This window comes from Aquarana catesbeiana, linkage group LG10, assembly GCF_042186555.1.
Source record: "Aquarana catesbeiana isolate 2022-GZ linkage group LG10, ASM4218655v1, whole genome shotgun sequence".
Lineage (NCBI taxonomy): Eukaryota > Metazoa > Chordata > Amphibia > Anura > Ranidae > Aquarana > Aquarana catesbeiana.
Genome location: NC_133333.1, coordinates 55,489,714 through 55,513,009, shown reverse-complemented (window position 1 = coordinate 55,513,009; position 23,296 = coordinate 55,489,714). Strand labels below are relative to the sequence as shown.

Below are 23,296 nucleotides of genomic sequence, written 5' to 3'. Positions count from 1 at the left end.
GCGGCCTTATATAGTGTTGGGCGTGTTCTAAATCCCCTGAGCCATAATTGGCCAAAACCACCCTGGCTTTGGCCAATTACAGCTCTCTACTGACGGTGCTGTGATTGGCCAAGCATGCGGGTCATAGTGCATGCTTGGCCAATCATCAGCCAGCAATGCACTGCGATGCCGCAGTGAATTATGGGCCGTGACGCGCCACACGAATTTGGCGCGAACGGCCCATATCGTTCGCAATTCGGCGAGCGGGCGAGCAGACGATGTTCGAGTCGAACATGGGTTCGACTGGATCACGAAGCTCATCCCTAGTAGTGAGTGTACAGCTTGTATAACAGTGTAAATTTGCTGTCCCCTAAGAATAACTCATCATACAGCCAATAATGTCTAAACCGCTGCCAACAAAATTGAGTACACCCCTAAGTGAAAATTACTAAATTGGGCCCAAAGTGTCAATGTTTTGTGTGGCCACCATTATTTTCCAGCACTGCCTTAACCCCTTTGGGGCATGGAGTTCACCAGAGCTCCACAGGTTGCCACTGGAGTCCTCTTCCATTCCTCCATGATGACATCACAGAGCTGGTGGATGTTAGAGACCTTGCGCTCCCCCATCTTCCATTTGAGGATGCCCCACAGATTCTCAATAGGGTTTAGGTCTGGAGACATGCTTGGCCAGTCCATCACCTTTACCCTCAGCTTCTTTAGCAAGGCAGTGGACATCTTGGAGTTGTGTTTGGGGTCGTTATCATGTTGGAATACTGCCCTGCGGCCCGGTCTCCGAAGGGAGGGGATCATGCTCTGCTTCAGTAGGTCACAGTACATGCTGGCATTCATGGTTCCTTCAATGAACTGTAGCTCCCCAGTGCCGGCAGCACTCATGCAGCCCCAGACCATGACACTCCCACCACCATGCTTGACTGTAGACAAGACACACTTATCTTTGTACTCCTCACCTGGTTGCCGCCACACATGCTTGACACCATCTGAACCAAATAAGTTTATCTTGGTCTCATCAGACCACAGGACATGATTCCAGTAATCCACGTCCTTAGTCTGCTTGTCTTTAGCAAACTGTTTGCAGGCTTTCTTGTGCGTCATCTTTAGAAGAGGCTTCCTTCTGGGACGACAGCCATGCAGACCAATTTGATGCAGTGTGCGGCGTATGGTCTGAGCATTGACAGGCTGACCCCCCCATCCCTTCAACCTGGGATTGGTCGACCATGGCGAGGCCTGTTCTGATTGGAACCTGTCCTGTTAAACCACTGTATGGTCTTGGCCACCGTGCTGCAGCTCAGTTTCAGGGTCTTGGCAATCTTCTTGCAGCCTAGGCCATCTTTATGTAGACAACAATTCTTTTTTTCAGATCCTCAGAGAGTTCTTTGTCATGAGGTGCCATGTTGAACTTCCAGTGACCAGTATGAGAGAGTGAAAGCGATAACACGAAATTTACCACACCTGCTCCCCATTCACACCTGAGGCCTTGTAACACTAACGAGTCACATGACAACAAGGAGGGAAAATGGCTAATTGCTCCCAATTTTGACATTATTGCATAGGGATGTACTCACCTTTGTTGCCAATGGTTTAGACATTAATGGCTGTGTGTTGAGTAATTTTGAGGGGACAGCAAATTTACATTGTTATACAAGCTGTACACTCACTACATTGTAGCAAAGTGTCATTTCTTCAGTGTTGTCACATAAAAAGATATACTAACATATTTACAAAAATGTGAGGGATGTACTCACTTTTGTGAGATACTGTATATATACAGTATGTTTGCAAGCTGTACACAGAAACAAAGTTGCTAAACCCCTAGGGCTTATTTACACAAGCGGCACTCTCTAAAAAGTGATCCCTGGTGTATTACTTTTTAGAAACTAGTAGGGCAGCAGCTGCTAGACATTCAGGAGGAGATACTTCCACCTCTTGAATGCCTACTTTATTTTCTTTTACAGCCGAAGAGGGTATTTTAATGGAAATACCATGAGCCAAGCATTTGGCTCATGGATGCGGCATGGCCCTATTCACTTGAATAGGTTGTGTTTGTCTAGTTTTGTCTAGGGCAGGGGTGTCCAACCTTTTTTTATTAAATGGATTTTTATTATTAAAGTTTAGTTACACAGCACATCGGAGTAGCAAAGGCAGGTAATAACATTACACTATACAATGTGGACTGAGCGCATTAAATGAACCGAAGGTCCACATAACAGAAGCTGACACATTGTATAGACACTGAAAAAACGGAGGTATTTTCAACTTGTTAGTCAATATTAGAGGGCTGCCATGAGTCACAATACAACAACGTGTATGTGATACACAACAAGCCTTCCACACTGAAAAGTTAGGCTATTGTACACAATAAGCTGCTACTATACAGTAGGTCAACAATAATACAAAAATAAAAAGGGACAGAAACACAAACTAAAAAGGGAAGGAAGAGAAGAGTAGGAACGTAGAAGAGAAGAGATCTTGGAGCCATATGAAAATATTAAATAGTTCCCTGAGATATAGTATGAGGCACATTTACATAAGCTGAACACGGTTCCTATGTTTGCTCAAATTGACGTTGCCTATCATTGATAATGCTTGCAAGTTTTTCATGAATCATAATCCATGAGACCTTGTGTTTCATCCTTTGCAAGGAAACTGAGGATGTCTTCCATGGTCCTGCAATTGTAATTTTAGCTGCTAAGAGGATAAAAAAACAGCCTCTGAGAGGAACGTGGTAGTCCCGGTGGAGGGTAGTGTAACAATGCTATTTGAGGCTGTTGAGAAATAGAAAGACCCATCACTCTGTGGAGCATAGAAAACACCCTGTTGCAAAAGCCCCTGATTTTCAGACATTCCCACCATATGTAGAGCATCAAGCCCTGCAGAGAGCACCCGCTAAAACAATCCGGAGAGGTATTCCATCTAGTTGAAACTTGGCCTGTTCACACCACAAAAAAGCACTCCGGATGCGTTCCAGATACGTTTTTGCTTACAGTTCACACCACACTCCATTCCAGTGGGTTTTTTATGCATATTGCTATATTCCAGTACAGTTCTGTTCAGAAAAAATGCAGCATGTTCCACTTTTTTTTTCTGCACTGGAAACTGACTGGAACTGACTGCACTGGTGTTAACTAGGGCCATTGGAATACATGGAAAACATTATATGCATTTTTGATGCAGAAAAAAAATGCACTGGACTGCATCTGCTGTGAACTAGCCATGAGACTAGCTTCATTTGAGGTCACATTTTAGGACCCTTTTAAAGGAGGCCTGGAGTCGGGAATACCAAGATTCTGGCTTTAGATCACATACACGGTCTCTCTCCCAGGCCAGGATGTATGGTTGTTTCTGAGGGGGGTGAGCAGCGATTCATAGATCATGGAGATACTCCCTCTCGAACTCTGATCCTTAGTACATCATTTTTCATAAAGTATAAAATAGAATACTGCGCTAACAAAAAACTAAACCAACGTGAGCTGCGACTAAAAAGTAGTAAACCAAACAATCTATTAATAATAAGAAAGTCGCGCTGAAAATGTGAGAAATGGCAAAGAACAAGTGCCTATAACCTCATAGAGGGATTACGAATAAGAGTGATAATCACTGTGCCATTTATTTTAGTGATAAACAATTAAAGTCGTGAGACACAAGAATTATTCCTATGTCTGCAGAAAGTGAAACAGTACTGTGACGTGATACAGGCAACAGATAGATGCCTCAAAACACCATGAAAGAATATGTCAAACAAAAATCACTGTGACAAATAGATACCTCAAAAAAACCATGACAAAAATGAATAAAAAATATAAAATATATATAGAAATTATTCAATATATAATGTGAACAAATCTTTAGAAACGCAGATATTATCCCTGGTTTGTATACATAGAACAATATTGATAATAGTCCATATGTTATATATAACTCAAATACAGAAAAAATAAAAATTAAATAAATAAAAAATATCCCCAGGTGACAAGTGAATGTTGATAATCTTGCTGCAGTGAATAGGGTGCGTTGGTAAACCTCCACCTTCAAAAACTGCTGCCTCTTACCAAAAAACGTTGGTCTCTTAGTTATAGGAGACCTTACTGGGCGGATGGCTGCAACCCCAGCCCGGGATCTATGTGACAGGCACTGGATGTCATCCGGTCTGCAAGAACCACCTCAACCGACCGCACCAGGATAGTTGGATATGTCACCATAAAAGAAACAAACAGCTCCACATAGCGTAAAACCTTACATTTATTGAATAGAAAATCAGGAATACACTTACAAACGTCAGTAGTATATAGGCGTACAAGGTGGGTCGGGACGTGGCTCGTATCCCGTGACCACGTCCTGTTGTGACGAAACGACATAAGGAGGAGGAGCCACATCCCGACGACACAGCGATTTGAGCACCCGGAAGTTACGGGTTGTTTTGGAGCCGGCCGGCTTTTCTTTGTACGCCTATATACTACTGACGTTTGTAAGTGTATTCCTGATTTTCTATTCAATAAATGTAAGGTTTTACGCTATGTGGAGCTGTTTGTTTCTTTTATGGTGACATATCCAACTATCCTGGTGCGGTCGGTTGAGGTGGTTCTTGCAGACCGGATGACATCCAGTGCCTGTCACACAGATCCCGGGCTGGGGTTGCAGCCATCCGCCCAGTAAGGTCTCCTATAACTAAGAGACCAACGTTTTTTGGTAAGAGGCAGCAGTTTTTGAAGGTGGAGGTTAGGGATGAGCCGAACACCCCCCTGTTCGGTTCGCACCAGAACATGCGAACAGGAAAAAAGTTCGCTCGAACACGCGAACACCGTTAAAGTCTATGGGACATGAACATGAATAATCAAAAGTGCTAATTTTAAAGGCTTATATGCAAGTTATTGTCATAAAAAGTGTTTGGGGACCCGGGTCCTGCCCCAGGGGACCCGGGTCCTGCCCCAGGGGACATGGATCAATGCAAAAAAAAGTTTTAAAAACGGCTGTTTTTTCAGGAGCAGTGATTTTAATAATGCTTAAAGTCAAACAATAAAAGTGTAATATCCCTTTAAATTTTGTACCTGGGGGGTGTCTATAGTATGCCTGTAAAGGGGCGCATGTTTCCCGTGTTTAGAACAGTCTGACAGCAAATGACATTTCGAAGGAAAAATTCCATTAAAAACTACCCGCGGCTATTGCATTGCCGACAATACACATAGAAGTTCATTGATAAAAACGGCATGGGAATTCAACACAGGGAAACCCCGAACCAAAATTTAAAAAAAAAATGACGTGGGAGTCCCCCTAAATTCCATACCAGGCCCTTCAGGTCTGGTATGGATATTAAGGGGAACCCCGGCCAAAATTAAAAAAAAAAAATGACGTGGGGTTCCCCCTAAACTCCATACCAGACCCTTCAGGTCTGGTATGGAGTTTAATGGGAACCCCGCGCCAAAAAAAAAAAAAAAACGCCGTGGGGTCCCCCCAAAAATCCATACCAGACCCTTATCCGAGCACGCAACCTGGCAGGCCACAGGAAAAGAGGGGGGGACGAGAGTGCGGCCCCCCCTCCTGAACCGTACCAGGCCACATGCCCTCATCATTGGGAGGGTGCTTTGGGGTAGCCCCCCAAAACACCTTGTCCCCATGTTGATGAGGACAAGGGCCTCATCCCCACAACCTTGGCCGGTGGTTGTGGGGGTCTGCGGGCGGGGGGCTTATCGGAATCTGGAAGCCCCCTTTAACAAGGGGACCCCCAGATCCCGGCCCCCCCCTTTGTGAAATGGTATGGGGGTACTTACTCCTACCATTTCACTAAAAAACTGTCAAAAATGTTAAAAATGACAAGAGACAGTTTTTGACAATTCCTTTATTTGAATGCTTCTTCTTTCTTCTAGCTTCCTTCATCTTCTTCTTCTTCTGGTTCTTCTGGATCTTCTGGTTCTTCCTCCGGCGTTCTCGTCCAGCATCTCCTCCGCGGCGTCTTCTATCTTCTTCTCCTCGGGCCGCTCCGCACCCATGGCATGGGGGGAGGCTCCCGCTCTTCTCTTCATCTTCTTCTTCATCCTCTTCTCTTCTTCCTTCTTCTCTTCTTCATTTTCTTCTCCGGGCCGCTCTGCACCCATGCTGGCATGGAGGGAGGCTCCCGCTGTGTGACGTCTCCTCGTCTGACGGTTCTTAAATAAAGGGGGGGCCACCCGGTGACCCCGCCCCCCTCTGACGCACGGTGACTTGACGGGACTTCCCTGTGACGTAACGGGGAATGCCACAGGGAAGTCCCGTCGTGTCCCGTGCGTCAGAGGGGGCGGAGTCACCGGGTGGCCCCGCCCCCGTTATTTAAGAACCGTCAGACGAGGAGACGCGTCACACAGCGGGAGCCTCCCTCCATGCCAGCATGGATGCGGAGCGGCCCGGAGAAGAAAATGAAGAAGAGAAGAAGGAAGAAGAGAAGAGGATGAAGAAGAAGATGAAGAGAAGAGCGGGAGCCTCCCCCCATGCCATGGGTGCGGAGCGGCCCGAGGAGAAGAAGATAGAAGACACCGCGGAGGAGATGCTGGATGAGAACGCCGGAGGAAGAACCAGAAGAGCCAGAAGAACCAGAAGAAGATGAAGGAAGATAGAAGAAAGAAGAAGCATTTAAATAAAGGAATTGTCAAAAACTGTCTCTTGTAATTTTTAACATTTTTGACAGTTTTTCAGTGAAATGGTAGGGGTAAGTACCCCTTACCATTTCACACAGGGGGGGGGCCGGGATCTGGGGGTTCCCTTGTTAAAGGGGGCTTCCAGATTCCGATAAGCCCCCCGCCTGCAGACCCCCACAACCACCGGCCAGGGTTGTGGGGATGAGGCCCTTGTCCTCATCAACATGGGGACAAGGTGTTTTGGGGGGCTACCCCAAAGCACCCTCCCAATGTTGAGGGCATGTGGCCTGGTACGGTTCAGGAGGGGGGGGCCGCACTCTCGTCCCCCCCTCTTTTCCTGCGGCCTGCCAGGTTGCGTGCTCGGATAAGGGTCTGGTATGGATTTTTGGGGGGACCCCACGCCGTTTTTTTTTTTTTTTTTTTGGCGCGGGGTTCCCCTTAAAATCCATACCAGACCTGAAGGGTCTGGTATGGAATTTAGGGGGAACCCCACATCATTTTTTTTTTAAATTTTGGCCGGGGTTCCCCTTAATATACATACCAGACCTGGAGGGCCTGGTATGGAATTTAGGGGGACTCCCACGTCATTTTTTTTTTTAAATCTTGGTTCGGGGTTTCCCTGTGTTGAATTCCCATGCTGTTTTTATCAATGAACTTCTATGTGTATTGTCGGCAATGCAATAGCCGCGGGTAGTTTTGAATGGAATTTTTCCTTCGAAATGTCATTTTGCTGTCAGATTGTTCTAAACACGGGAAACATGCGCCCCTTTACAGGCATACTATAGACACCCCCCAGGTACGAAATTTAAAGGGATATTACACTTTTATTGTTTGACTTTAAGCATTATTAAAATCACTGCTCCTGAAAAAACAGCCGTTTTTAAAAAACTTTTTTTTGCATTGATCCATGTCCCCTGGGGCAGGACCCGGGTCCCCAAACACTTTTTATGACAATAACTTGCATATAAGCCTTTAAAATTAGCACTTTTGATTTCTCCCATAGACTTTTAAAGGGTGTTCTGCGGCATTCGAATTTGCCGCGAACACCCCAAATTGTTCGCTGTTCTGCGAACTTGCGAACAGCCAATGTTCGAGTCGAACATGAGTTCGACTCGAACTCGAAGCTCATCCCTAGTGGAGGTTTACCAACGCACCCTATTCACTGCAGCAAGATTATCAACATTCACTTGTCACCTGGGGATATTTTTTATTTATTTAATTTTTATTTTTTATTTTTTCTGTATTTGAGTTATATATAACATATGGACTATTATCAATATTGTTCTATGTATACAAACCAGGGATAATATCTGCGCTTCTAAAGATTTGTTCACATTATATATTGAATAATTTCTATATATATTTTATATTTTTTATTCATTTTTGTCATGGTTTTTTTTGAGGTATCTATTTGTCACAGTGATTTTTGTTTGACATATTCTGTCATGGTGTTTTGAGGCATCTATCTGTTGCCTGTATCACGTCACAGTACTGTTTCACTTTCTGCAGACATAGGAATAATTCTTGTGTCTCACGACTTTAATTGTTTATCACTAAAATAAATGGCACAGTGATTATCACTCTTATTCGTAATCCCTCTATGAGATTATAGGCACTTGTTCTTTGCCATTTCTCACATTTTCAGCGCGACTTTCTTATTATTAATAGATCATTTTTCATAAGCCGTTAAGGAGGGGGGCTCAGATGTTTGAAGCCAGAGGGTACGCAAAAAGTGTGATAATTGATAGAAACAAAACTGGTCAGTCAGGGTGATCTCCAAATTAGTCATTCAGGTAGAGAGATTAAAGGAGCTCCTATGGGTGTAGAAATGCCTGATATGATAAATCCCTTTGTCAGTCCACCATTTAAATGCCCTGATATCCATAATTGGTGGGAAGTTGGGATTGTGAAAGCCTGTGACCCTTCAGGCTGCATATAACGTTAAGGACCTTGGATTGAAAGTGTAAAAGATCTAGCTTGTGGACTGACACTGGCAAAGAAGGGAAAAAATAAAGACATTATAGTCATTTTGACCACGGGTATTTTACCAAGCCACAAGAGATCAAACATGGTCCAATTGAAGAGGAGGTCCTCTAGTCGTCAAAAACATGGGGTGTAATTAACCATATACAAATTCAAATAAAACACAAGCTTATTCCCAGATACGGCAAGACTCTGTCCTGACACAGGAACGGGAAGGATTCTCGGGTGTCCAACGTTTTGACCTTCCTGGACCACATTGGAAGAGGAGGAATTATTTTGGACCACACATAAAATACAATAATGCCCCGTACACACGGTCGGATTTTCCGATGGAAAATGTCCGATCGGAGCGTGTTGTCGGAAATTCCGACCGTGTGTGGGCTCCATCGGACATTTTCCATCGGATTTTCCGACACACAAAGTTGGAGAGCAGGAGATAAAATTTTCCGACAACAAAATCCGTTGTCGGAAATTCCATCGTGTGTACACAAATCCGACGGACAAAGTGCCACGCATGCTCAGAATAAATAAAAAGATGAAAGCTATTGGCCACTGCCCCGTTTATAGTCCCGACGTACGTGTTTTACGTCACCGCGTTCAGAACGATCGGATTTTCCGACAACTTTGTGTGACCGTGTGTATGCAAGACAAGTTTGAGCCAACATCCATAGGAAAAAATCCATGGATTTTGTTGTCAGAATGTCCGAACAAAGTCCGACCGTGTGTACGCCCTATAAGAATGAGGATAGCTGATGAGCAGAAAAAGTCAGGCAGTTCACAATTTAATGATCCCTAATATAGATAATGTACCTATCTGAGTAATAAAACTCAATTTTTTTTAAATACTTTTTAATATAAAAGTAAGAGAGGGCAACATAAAACGAGTGCGATATCAATATCTGGTTCGCATCAACATCTAGTTTGATGGATGTAGTAGCAATTCTCAATGAATTTGGTGCTCATCAGATATTTTTGTTCTAATTTTGCCCTTCGTGTGCTTCGTCCTTGAAAATAGTTGCTCACAAATATGGGTGCTGCTGAAAACTGATGACATGAATAAGGCGTGATTGTGAATAGTGGGATATTTTTTCTTTGGAAAGATAAAACATAAAAGTCCAGTAAAAGGACACTGTCAAATGTTTCTTTGGCCGCATGTGTTCGCTAAATGTAAACATATTTTTACAAAGAACGCCCAAAACAAATCAACATTTTAAAGTAAGTTCACGATTTTGTGTTGGGCCGCATTCATAGCCATCTTGGGCCACGTGTGGCCCGTGGACCACAATTTGGAGAACCCTGGTCTAGGGATGATAAGTAAGATTAATTATTTACCTTATTCCTAGCTCCTCCTGGCATTGGGAGCTCTCCCCTGTTGTGCAATGCTTCCAGGATGTGGATGGGCTCTCAACATCCTTACATGTAATGCAGGATCACTGGTGCAGCAGTGTGCGTGATGCCAATGGTGAGCAGCAACCGGGCAGGCCGATAAGAAAAGTGGCTTCCATGCACCAGTCATGCAGTATGATGGAAGCTTGCAGGAGAGAGCATTTCAGCTTACTCAAATTCTACAAACCCAACTTCAGCTTTCACAATAAGGCCCCATTCACACTAGTGTGAATTGTCCTGTGTTTGAAGCCACACAGCATTCCACAACAATGGAAATTACATTATTCTGTATGATGCCCCATTCATATCAATTCAAAATGGTGCAGTGCACCATTTATTTTTATTTTTGTTGAAAAGATGCAGGCACTTCTTTTGGTGGCAGCATAGTGCATTTTTGGCCCCCGTAGACTTCAATGTGAGTGCATGAAAAAGGCGATGTACTGTACATGCAGTTTTGGCACGTTTCTGGTACATTTTTGGTGAGGTTTTGTGCTTAAAGCACTGTATCAAGAACACAAAATCACAAACGATACATCTCATTTCCTACATCCAACGTCACCACTTTATGCAGCGTACACACGAGCAGACTTTTCGACCGGACTGGTCCGACGGACCGAGTTCGGCGGACTATCCGATCGTGTGTGGGCTTCATCGGACCTTCAGCGGACTTTTCCAGTCGAAAATCTGACGGACTTTAGATTTGAAACATGCTTCAAATCTTTCCGACGGACTCGAGTCCGGTCGAAAAATCCACTTGTCTATATGCTAGTCCGACAGACGAAAAAACAAACTAGGGCAGCTATTGGCTACTGGCTATCAACTTCCTTATTTTAGTCCAGTCGTACGTCATCACGTACAAATCCGTCGGACTTTGGTGCGATCGTGTGTAGGCAAGTCCGTTAGTTCAAAAGTCCGTCGGAAGTCCGTCAAAAGTCCGACGAAAGTCCGCCTGAATGGCTGTCGGACTTTTATTGCTAAAAACTCTGCTCGTGTGTACGCGGCCTTACAGGCGTGCCTCCCGTCCTTTGATGCCAAAAAAGGCATTTGACAGGGTCAACTGGCTTTTTCTGCGCCTCTCCCTGGAACAAATAGGTCTAGCTCCCCTTTCATCACCAAAATTATGTCTCTTTACTCCCACCCGTCCGCTTCTGTTTTGGTAAATGACACCTCATCAGAAGCGTTCGACATCTCGAATGGCACCCGCCAAAGTTGCTCCCTCTCCCCGCTCCAGATTGTCATTGTGATTGAACACCTGGCGTGTGCCATTCGTCAGAACGCCTCCATCCAAGGCGTCCAAACCCCTTCCGTCCACCATAAACTGTCCCTTTACATGGGTGATCTGCTGATCTGTGCCCAGCAACCCCATAAGACCCTGCCCTCACTCTTTTCTAAATCCCGGCGCTTCGGTTCTTTTAGTAACTTTAAGCTCAATATCTCCAAAATGGAGGCCCTTAATATCTCTTTATCCACCCCCCACAATGTCCTCACTTCGCTCCAACTACTCCTTCCAATGGCAGACCAAGGGCATTTCCTACTTAGGCATAATGATACCTGCCAACCTCTCTAACCTCTTCTCACTAAACTACATTCCTCTCCTCTCCCATTTCTGGAAAGGCCTGGCATCCTGGGGGGCTCAGCTCTGCCCTGGTTTGGCCCAATCAACACCATTAAAATAGATACCCTACCCAAATGACTGTATCTCTTCCAAACCATACCCGTACTAATTCCCAGATCCTTCTTTACTGTCCTATGTTCACTTTCCATTCGCTTTATCTGGAACCAGGCCTAGAGTCAAATACAAACTACTCACCCACCCAAAGCTACAGGGTTGCACAAGACTTCCCAACTATGACTTATACTACAAAGCTACTCTTATGGCATGCGCCCTTGAGTGGTTCCTGCGCCCTTTCCAAATAGCCTCTGTCATGGTCGAGCAAGATCTGGCCCCAGTTGATTTATGTGCCCTTCTATGGGAATACAAGGGTAACCTCTCTAGCTTGTCCTCCACCTCACCTCTAACCACTGTCAATGTAAGGTCCTCTCCTCTGACCCCTCTCCCCTATCCTCCCTATCTGACAACCTGGCTTTCCCGCAGGGCATCCGGGTTCCTACATTAGGTTCATTCCACCGCTCCTCTTGGCCTCAGGCCCATACTTTCATTCGACCAAGACTTGGGACCCCAATTGTCCCTGAGGATACATGTGACTGGCTCACCTCCCTACACTTAGCTTCCTTTGCAAAACACATTCCTTTCCTCTCAAATGCATTGTCCTCTCTCTGAATTTGAACGTTTAAGCTCTTATAGTCCTTGATATGCCCAGACATCTACTTTCCTCCCTCTACGGCCTAATCCAAGTCCTCACACAGGATGACCTACCCCCCTACACTAAGGTGTGGTCGGCAGATCTAGGAAAGAGCCTCTCCAGGGCGGACTGGCAGACTGCCTTCCACTTCATCCACAAGTCCTCTATTTCCTGTTACCCACAGGAAAAAAAATTCAGGATCCTTTCCAGATGGTACAGGGACCCCTCTACATTACACAAAATCTTCCCATCTACCCCGGCCTCCTGCTGGCGATGTGGTGTAAGTTCAGGTTCTTACCTCCATGTCTGGTGGGTGTGTGAACGAATACAACCCTTCTGTACTCAGGTATTTCAGGTGTTTAATGCTATCTATGAGGAATCCTTACAGCTGACCCCAGAGATCGCCCTCCTTTCCATGTTGCCGGGCTTGGTAGCCTCCCAGAAACAATGTCTCCTTCGATTCTTTTTGTCTGCGCCTCGGCAACTTATCTGCTTTATTGGAAGACCACCACTACTCCCCTATTGTCACTGTGGGTCTCTAAAGTGAACAATGTCATGGGAATGGAGGAGATGCTGGCGCTCGACAATAATACACATGATAAACATAAAGTTTTATAGTCCGCTTGGCTTCGCTTCTCCTCATCTGATACTCACTCTGGCTGACATGCTCCCCACCCCTCCCAGGTCAGCACCGCCTTTGCCTTGAATCTTAATGTGTGATGATGGCCCCCACTAGACAAGTTACTGTTTTTCCTATTCCATGCTCTCCCAGCATTCCCTCTCTCCTCTCTCTCTCCTTTCCCCCTTCTTCTCCACTCCTCTCTTTCCCTACTCTTTTTTCCCCTTATTATTTATTGTTTGATATAATTTGCACTCCCCCATGTTATTACTAATGGTGCGAGCACTGATGCAGGCAATAGCCTCTTGGCTTACTCGTTACCATCCTCCTTTATTTGATATATCACTCATGTAATTGTTACGCTGTTCTTAATAACAATAAAAACATTTTCAACCCTAAACTATTCAATGTTTTTAAATTGTTTTTAACCTGTTTTCTAATAAAAGACAATATTTACCTGTATATATAATTTTGTGTGCTTAATACGGTGCCTAAAAAGTCAAATTTTCCATGGTTTCCATTTTTTCCTATACTATTCAGGGATGAGGCACAGTGTATAATTTTTATGTCCATGATAGCCACGTCATGGTGACATAATTTAAATGTTTGTGCTTAAAATGGAAAATTTCCTATCAAATACTTACCGTAATTTTCCTTTCCTGATGGACTCCATGGTAGCCTACGTATATGGGTCCCGCCTCTCATACCTCATAGAACCCTTCTCCCATAAATCTTTGCTCCGAGCCTGAGGCCGTGTTCCGTAGCTTAGCCTACTCCAGCAAATGGGAGGGAACTCCTGCTGCCATGGAGTCCATCAGGAAAGGAAAATGACAGTAAGTATATGATAGGAAATTTTTCCATTTTCCTTAAAGACTCGATGGCAGCCTACGTATGGGAAATAACAAGTCATACACACCCGGGTGGGCAATTGCTGGTTAAAGAAAAAAAGATTTAATTGGCACCTTCAACAGAGAATATGCAAACCAAAATTAACAGAAGACAAAGAGGCCGGTTCTACGCAGTAGTGTTCCATGAACATATTAATTGAAGACCATGAGGCCGCTTTGCAAATCACTTCTGCGGCGACGTGCCGGGAAGCCGCCCATGATGTAGAAACGCTCCTGGTTGAATGAGCGGTCACCACCTCCAGAGGCATCAGGCCCTTAGCCTTATAGGCCCACTGAATGGCCAGAACAATTCATGCTGCAATAGATCTGGAAGAGGCATGCAAGCCTTTGTTTTTTCCATGGAAGAGAATGAACAGATGCTCAGACTGGCGAAAAGGAGCTGTGGCTTCTAAATACTGTTTCAGAGCTTCTCCAACATCTAGAGGATGAACACTGGAGTCCTCAGCTGACCTAAACATTTGAAGAGCAATCTCCTGATTCTCGTGAAAGACAGATGATACTTTGGGGTTTGAACCCAGCATAGGAATCAAAACTACCCGATCATGGAAAAATGTTAGGAATGGCTCCTTGTGTCCCAGAGAGCCAATTTCGGAGGCCCTCTTGGCCGATGTTATGGCTACCAGGAAGGCAACTTTTAGAGAAAGTTCCTTGATAGAGAACTGATCCATGTGTTCCATCTCACTTCCCTTGTCCTGAAGAAATCCAGGACAAGGGGAAGATCCCACTTGGAAAATCTGAGCTTTCTCTGAGGTCTGAGCCTTATTACTCCTCTGAAGAACTGCCTAGTAAGAGGGTGTCTAGCCCAGGATATGCCCATGAAGGCAGACTTGAACCCGTAAGGTGACTGACAAGATCCAGGCCCGTTTGTAGAAAGCCCAGGATATCCTCTATCTTTGGGTTATTGCAGGAACCTTCAGTGGTGGAAACGTAGTCTACAAATTTTGACCTTATCTTTGGTAGACTCTGTTGGTACCTGCTCTTCTGGCATGCAGCAATATATATATTCAAGCAGGATATAGCCCTGCTTGGACAACCTAGGACCTCCAGCCTTCCCCTCCGAAAAACCAAACCTTCAGGTGCAGATGGGTCGGGCATGGATGTAGAGTTGTCTCTTGCGACAGGAGATCTGGCCTGGAGGGCAGAGGAACTGGGTCCCAGAAGCTGAGTTGCATCAGCAGAGGAAACCATGGTCTGTTTGGCCAGCAGTGTTAATTTCGTAGACTAAAATGACTAAAACATTTTAGTCGACTAAATGAATATTATTTTAGTCAAGTAAAATTAGACTAAAACTAAAACAACTGAGATGACTAAAATACGACTAAAACTAAAATGGCATTTTAGTCAGGAGACTAAAATGGCACTAAAACTAAAATGCCATTTTATGACTTATGCCCTGACTTATGCCCTGTACACACGGTCGGACTTTCCGACGGAATATGTGCGATCGGAGCTTGTTGTCGGAAATTCTGACCGTGTGTGGGCTCCATCGGACTTTTTCCATCGGAATTTCCAACACACAAAATTTGAGAGCAGGCTATAAAATTTTCCGACAACAAAATCTGTTTGCGTAAATTCCGACCGTGTGTGGACAATTCCAACGCACAAAGTGCCACGCATGCTCAGAATAAATTAAGAGACGAAAGCTATTGGCTACTGCCCCGTTTATAGTCCCGACGTATGTGTTTTACGTCAACACGTTCAGAACGATCGGATTTTCCGACAACTTTGTGCGACCGTGTGTATGCAAGACAGGTTTGAGCCAACATCCGTCGGAAAAAATCCATGGATTTGTTGTCAGGATGTCCGATCAATGTCCGATCGTGTGTACAGGGCATAAGACTAAAACTAAATTGAAATTTCACTTCAAAATTAATTAATTGGTCTGTAGTGCATGTTCATACCTCAATACCATAAATAATAACATATTAGATTTTTCACTCCAGCGGTATATAACGAGTTTGGAAATTGTAGAGAAATGTTAACGAATGCATTGCAATTAATTACACCCATTAGATTTTAGATGACTAAAATGAGTTTTAGTCGACTAAAATGTACTGGAGATTTTAGTCAACTAAAACGTAGGACATTTTAGTCGACTAAAATGTACTGGAGATTTAGTGGACTAAATACGACTAAAACTAAAACAATTGCAGAAAACTAAAATGGGACTAAAAGTAAAATGCCATTTTAGTCCTAAGACTAAAACTAAATCGAAATTTGCTGCCAAAATTAACACTGTTGGCCAGTACAGGACTATTGCCACTATCTCCGCTTCTTCCCACCTGAGTTTTGACAGGAACCGGAGAATTACAGGAACCGCAAAAGCATAGCCCCTGTGAAATCTCCACTGGTCCGTCAGGGCATCCACCCCGAAGGCCTGTGGACAATGACACTTTGTGTAGTACTTCTTCAGTTTGAAATTGCACGGGGAGGCAAACAGGTCCACCTCCGGGATGATTCCCAGTGACAGGACCCAATTGAAGACCTCTAGATATACTCTCGAAAGAAAGTTTGCCTGGACGTTCTGCTCTACAGGGACATAGACAGCTGTCAGATTTGCCAAGTTCACTTGGGCCCAGGACATGATAGGCTCCACTTCCTTCAGCAGGGAGAGACTGTGAGTACCTCCCTGCCTCATGATGTATGAGACTGCTGTTGTGTTGTCCAGTCTTAGGAGGACTGAGGCTCCCGCGGTCAAAATACATTGCCTGTAGAGCGCAGAACGATGCCCGGAGCTCCAAAACATTCAAAACCACCCCTTGGGAAGGAAAGCTCCATTTGCCTCAGGCTACTTTTGCCAGGCAGAGAGCGCCCCAGCCTCTGTTGCTGGCATCCGTTGTGACCGTAATCCAGGAAACAGGTGCTATGGAGTGACAGTTGAGGAGATTCTTCCGCTGCAGCCACCAAGGAAGGCTCTCCCACATGGATGGGGTTATCCGAACAGAATGATCTCGAGACCCCGGATCCCACTGCTGGAGGAAACCCTTCTGGAAGGGCCGCATCTTCAACTGTGCCCATTTCACCATAGGCGCTGTGGCCACCATGGTGTCGATGATTTTCAGACACTGTGAGGCCCTGAGATGAGAAGAGGACATTGCGAGACAAATTCGGTCCCGAATCACCGGAAATTTCTCCAGGGGCAAGGTGATTGTGCTATCCAGTGTGTTGAATTGAGCCCTGAGGAATATCAGGGACTGTGTAGGTTCTAGGTGGCTCTTTTCCCTGTTCAACAGCCAATCAAACTCGGTCAGAGTGGAGATGACCCAGATTTATGGACAAACAGCTGCTCCTTGTCTCGAGAAAGTAACAGCAGGTCGTCCAGGTAATGGTGCAGACGGATACCTCTGATCCTGATTAGTGCCACTACAGCCAATAAGAGCTTTGAAAATACCCGAGGTGATGTTGTAAGCCCGAACGGGAGACATGTAAATTCAAGGTGGACTTGATCTACCACAAATCGAAGATACTTCTGGAACTATCGGGGCATGAAAATAGGCATCCTTCAGATCTATGGACACAACCCAGTCACCTGGCTGAATTGCCTGATGGATTGTGAGCAGAGTCTCCATCTTGAATTATTCTTTCGTGATGAAAGAATTAAAGTGGGTCAGGTCTATGACTGGCCTCCAGGAGCCGTTCTTTTTCAGAACCATGAAGAGTGGCGAGTAGACCCCTTGAAATCTTTTGCCAGTTGGAACTTGTATGGCGGCGCCCTGAGCCATTAGAGAGTCTGCGTATGACAGAAGGACTTGCATTTTCTCTTCTGAGCGAGGCAAGACTGTGGGTACAAAACAGAGTGTGGGTGGACTGCTGAACGTCCAGGCATGTCCTGAGGAGACCGTTTTGATGGTCCAGTAATCTTTGATCGAGGATGCCCAGACATGTTGAAAATGGAGTAAATTAGCTCCAACTTGCTCCGCCTGGACAGGCCCTATATCAAAATGACTTAGAGGCTTCACATCCACCGGAAGAATGCTTTCTTTGAGGAATTTTTGGTCTGAAGGCTGGTTTCTCTTCCAGTCCTTCCTGAATTCACGGCCAGGTCTATAGTGGCGAGCGTCTCTTGCACGATCCGGATCTTGCCTGGGTTGAGCTCTTCTTTGACCTAGCTCCTGGGGTAAAAACCCTGACTTGCCCCCCCCGTGGCATGGGTGATGGCACTGTCGAGCTTGTTCCCAAAGAGAGAGGAGTCCTCAAAGGGATTCCTGCACCACGCCTGCTTAGAGGAAGGATTGACTACCCACGGGCGCAGCCACAAGACACGCTTAGCCATGACAGATGAGAACATGACTCGTGCCACCAGGCGAAATATGTCAAAGGAGGCTTCCCCCAGAAAGACTTATGCCAACTTTAGTTCATGTACTGGTGACCTCCAGGCCATTTCTTCAGAGACGCTTCCTAAGGATGCATCCACTTCATCCGTCCAGGCCACCATTGCTTTGGACAGGGTTGCAAGAGCCAGGGCTGGTGTACAGGCCATACCTGCCATAATATAAATCCATTTGAGGTCGGTATTGATCTTCCTCTTCAAGCCATTGCTGAAGGAAACGGTGTCCTCCAATGGGAGCGTAACGTGCCTCACCGATCTCATTAGCGCTGCGTCAATGAGAGGAGCCAACTCTAGACGTTTCACATCCTCACTCTTGAATGGGTAAATTTTTTGCTATTTTAATTAGCAGGGAATTTTTCCTCTCAACGCCACCCCATTCATCTGTAATAATTTTGCCAAGTTCACCCAGGAAGGGGAAGTTTGGGCGCTCTTTCTTGAGGTGTTTGAAATAGTTTCTCTACTTAGAGGGTGCTTCCACTGGCTTTTCCCACCTCAAAGTTTCTTTTGACTGCTTTGACCAACTGTGGTACTAGGGAAAAATCAAAACCCGCGCCATGGTCATCCACCTCCACCTCACTGTGCGAGGCTTCACTTAAGGAGTTGCTATGATACGAGGGACTCCCCCGCAAGGGCTGATGCTGTGTCAACAGAAGGATTGATCATACGGCCGGACTCCGTTCTGCTCAGGGATTCATGAACCATCTTTCTGACCAGTGCTTCCACTTGTTGGTCTCCACCTTATCTTTCCCTCACAGCTAGGGTATAACATAGCTCACTGAGGGATTTACCCTCGGGAACCTGAGCCCCACATCCCCAGCAAGCTATCTTTTCAGAGCGGCTGGAATGGCGGTGAGAGTGGTGCCCAGACATGGCTTTGGGCTCTTCCCTCTAACGTCCAGATCTAGAGGATGATCTATGGTGTCTGGAACTTGATGAAGAATAACGGTGTTGTGACCTAGGATGGTCTTTATCTCCACATGCCGTATGTTGGTGTTCAGACCTAGAAGGGCTGAGAGGAAAGGAAGAGATAACACGCTCCTGGTGAATAACTCCAAACAAACAGGCAGGATGAACAAAAAAAAGTATGCGTGACCGCCGCCATCTTGCTGATACTGTGCATGTGCGAACCAAGTCTCAATCCCACCAGCGGCCAGCGGCTGCACAGAGGGCTCTGAGGACTCAGGAGCGGCAGATTGGAACGCAAATGCCTTCCAGCCGCTATAACAATGGGCACAAGCATTTCCCTGAAAAAGAAAGCAGACAACACAGATAAACGGCTGCCATGAAATTATACTTTACCACCACGGCACTCTCACGACCAGACCTGGAACCGGGAGCTCTTTTTGTACCCGCTGCGCGACCAGGGTGTATGGTAAGGAGGCCTCCTGCTAATAGCTGGGACGTTTGGCCATATTGCCGCTTGCCTGCCAATGGCCTGGCTAGTAAACTCTTTGTGGCATCTCAAGTATCGCTCATATCCACCCCGCTAACGGCTAGGGATTGCTGTACTCAAGAGAAAGCACCGCCATAAACCATGAGATCACATGCACACCACCAGGCCCGAATTGCAGAATCTTCATAAAAGATAAGACTTCACCATGGTCCTAGGAGGAGGACAAAAAAGTAACACGGCCTCTGGCTCGGAGCAAAGAATTATGGGAGAGGTGTCCTATGAGATAAGAGAGGTGGACATAACCCATACGTAGGCTGCCATGGAGTCTGTCAGGAAGTAGAATTCTGGGATAAACCTAACCAGGGCTTTTTTTCTCAAACAATAGGTGCTGGAACTCAACCATGACACCCCAAAACCCCTCCCCCACACACCCTCCAAATCACATCAAATAGTGGGTGTTGTCATATTTCACAAACAGTAGGAGGGTCTTAAAGGGGCGTTAAACATCAGGATTGCATTACATACAGAGTGCAGAGTTCATGGGGGTTACACACAGAGTGCAGAGCTGTCACTTGTAAACACAGAAACCAGACTTCTGTGTTTACAAGTGATTGTGGTGAGCAGGCACCAAAGGGTCTGAACCAGCGGTGGTGGAACTGAGTTCCACCAAGTTCCCCCTGAAAAAAAGCCCTGAACCTAACTACTCTTAAAACTGTACCCCCCATCACACATGCTGACTAACCTGTATTAGAAAGATGTATATACTTAACTATTTTCTGCCCTCTCCTGTCCGGTCACATGACTCGGCTTCCCTGGGTCAGTGATTGGTGGCTGCAGGGATGAGGAGGGAAAGTCGACAACGGATGGGCTATAGGAGCTCCAGGTTTACCAATCAATGTCATCAAAAATGTGCTGCAAAAACACACATATATGCAGCATGTAAACCCAGGCTTATTGATAAAATGGTTTACATTTAAAAAGTTAAAGTGATATTAAACCCAAAACCAAAAATGTATGACATTGCAGCTTACCAATCATTAGAAATGGTGGCTGCATTAGTTTTCTTTTCTTTGCCTTTTTTCCTTCTGTTTTCTCCTGGTGTTCTGACCAGTAACATACCTCCTGTATTAGTGAGACACAACTCTGGATTGAGTACAAGGGACACAGCAGACATCAGCATTGTCAGTTTGGGGGGGAGGGGGGGGGGGGGTAGTGTTATATGTACTAGCAGATTAAGCCCGGGTTCCACTGATGTGGTGCAATTTTACATGCGATTTGGAGTGCCAGTGCAGTGTGATTTTGCAGTGTGATTTGTGCTATTTAGATGCGATTCTCACAGGCTATAGAGCTTCAAATCGCACAGCTCCGCACTAAACTTGTACAGGGCCCCCTTTTTTTTTTTAAACGCACCAGAATCGCACCGCATCTATGTTAACAGCCTTCATAGCAAGCAATGTTTTTTTCACTTGACATGCAAATCTATGCTTTCTGGAAGGCATCATGTTAAAGAGGAACTGCTTGTTTGTAATAATGTTAAAGAGGAACTGCTTGTTTGTAATAAAAACATCTTTGCCATTCCGAAGCTTCCCTTCAACCACTTTGATTGTTATTCTATATATATACTGTGATTCTGTACTTGCCAAATATGCTGCAGAAATCTCCCTCTACTGAGTCTGGCTGTATCTATTTTAACTGTGGGCAGCTGAAGCTGCTGCCTGTTCACTTCCTGGATTTGCACAGACACACAGAGGCACACCTCCAGCTCTGCAGCTCTCATTGGCCCTCTTTTGACTCATCCCCCTTCCCTTGCTGGCAAACTCTCTCGAGAGTGAGAGAGAGAGAGCTGTGCATGATGTCATACGCCTAGGCTTTTTACCAGACAAGAAACAGGAAGTGGGCTGTATAAGGTATTTACTGGCAGAAAAAAATGTTTTACTATCCAAAGTTAAAAAAACAAGGGCAGAAGATTTAATAGATGGAAAGTTGAAAAAAATGACTGAAGTTCCGCTTTAAGCACCCCTGCCAATGTTATGTTTGTCCCGTCATGTAAACTGATACATTCTGCTGGACAGCTTGTGCTGTGAAAAACAACAGACTTGCTGGCTGGATCACCAGTCGAAAATATAAGAAAGAAAGCTTAAAAAAGGAAATGAAGGCAACCATCACTTCTAAGAATGTGTAAGCTGAAAAATAATAAAAGTTTACTGTTAAAGCGGAGTTCCACCCAAAAATGGAACTTCCGCTTTAAGGGAAGGTGACCCCCCTGACATGCCACATTTGGCATGTCATTTTTTTTGTGGGGGGGGGGCGGAAACCCTCTTTTCAGAGGGTTCCAGCTCCCACTTCCTCCCAGGGCACCACAAGGAAGATCACCTCTCCCCCCTCCCTCTCGGCAATCATTTGGACATGTCACAGGTCCCAGATGATTGCCCAGCCAGTGACAGTGCGCCGCGGCTTACACATGCGCAGTGGGTGCCCGGCTGTGAAGCCACAGGTGGGCGCCCACAGTTACAATGCCGGCACCGCAGAGAAGAGGGGGAGACGAGCGGGGCTTAGTTCCCTTGCATCGCTGGACCCTAGGACAGGTAAGTGTCTGACTATTACAGGCAGTCCCCGAGTTACGAACCTCCAAATTGCGAACGACTCCTACTTACGAACGGGAGGCGGGGTGATGTTCTGCGCACGCGCGGCCACTTTTCGACGACGGGCACCGCAGAATACATCGGAAAACGTCGTCTGCGCGGCTACTTGACAGAACATTGGAAAACGACGTCTTTGCCGTTCTGCGTATGTGCTTCCGACGTACGAACATTTCTGACAAGAACAAACCGGCAGTCTCCAACCCGTTCGTAACTCGGGGACTGCCTGTAAAAGTCAGCAGCTGCAGTATTTGTAGCTGCTGTCTTTTATTTATTTATTTTTTAAGCGGAACTCCGCTTTAAGTTTAATATCGCTTTAAAAAAAAAAACTTAGCAGTGCCTTTTTATACAAAATGTATTCTATAAAAGATAGGTATAAAAAAAAGGAAAACACTACAAGCGGAATCTTAGTATAGCTTATCTAACAATCTCCATGTTAAACTTTGCAGTAAATGTTTTGTATCACGTTCCCCTCTGTTCTAGCAATGGTTAAATAGAACTGACCCCCTTTTCCGTTTCAGCTCATTATAACTGACTGTCAGCCGCTTAATCTCATGATTAGTCATGTGTCGAGCGCTCACCAATTATCTCCTACATGCTTGGACCACAGATCTAACAAGTGACAAGGCCAGCTCTATGACACAAAGGCACGTTACAGGCTGCCTGCCCACTGGCTTGCGAAAACCACTTAGCAAACACTTATCAAAATGTAAAAGTCGGCTGTGCAACCCACAGAAGAGGAAGAGTATATAGAGTTCAGCTCCTGGCCTAACCCATCGTCCCAGCATCGGAACAAGAAAGAATACCAGCAAAATGAAGGTTCAGACCTTCACGCTTTTTCTACTTCTGTTACTGGGGGTTAAAGCAGTGATGCGGTAAGTGATAAATACACATCTACAGTATATCCCACCATTATGTTATGAACACAATAAGACAAATTTGCTAGCATTTTAAAGTAATTAATAAAGCACTCGTTCTAAAGCTGGCCATGCCAGCTAGCTTTTAGAACAACTTTAGAAGAAGAGCTTGTTAAAATAGTGGGGTGGGCAGCTATACGGCAGATGAGGCTCAATGTAGGAAAATGTGAAATAATGCACTTGGGAGCTAAAATATTGCATGCAAGTTGCACATTG

At 45.4% G+C, this 23,296-nt stretch overlaps 1 protein-coding gene across 1 annotated transcript in view; it reads left to right on the top strand.

Moving 5' to 3' along the window:
• Window positions 1–22,703: 22,703 nt before the first annotated feature.
• Window positions 22,704–23,296, top strand: part of LOC141110700 (cathepsin D-like) — a 105,161-nt gene continuing 104,568 nt past the window's right edge. Inside the window, exon 1 of the mRNA XM_073602211.1 lies at window positions 22,704–23,038. Coding sequence (XP_073458312.1) covers window positions 22,977–23,038 — 62 coding nt within the window. The 5' untranslated portion in view covers window positions 22,704–22,976. The remainder of the gene's footprint in view (window positions 23,039–23,296) is intronic.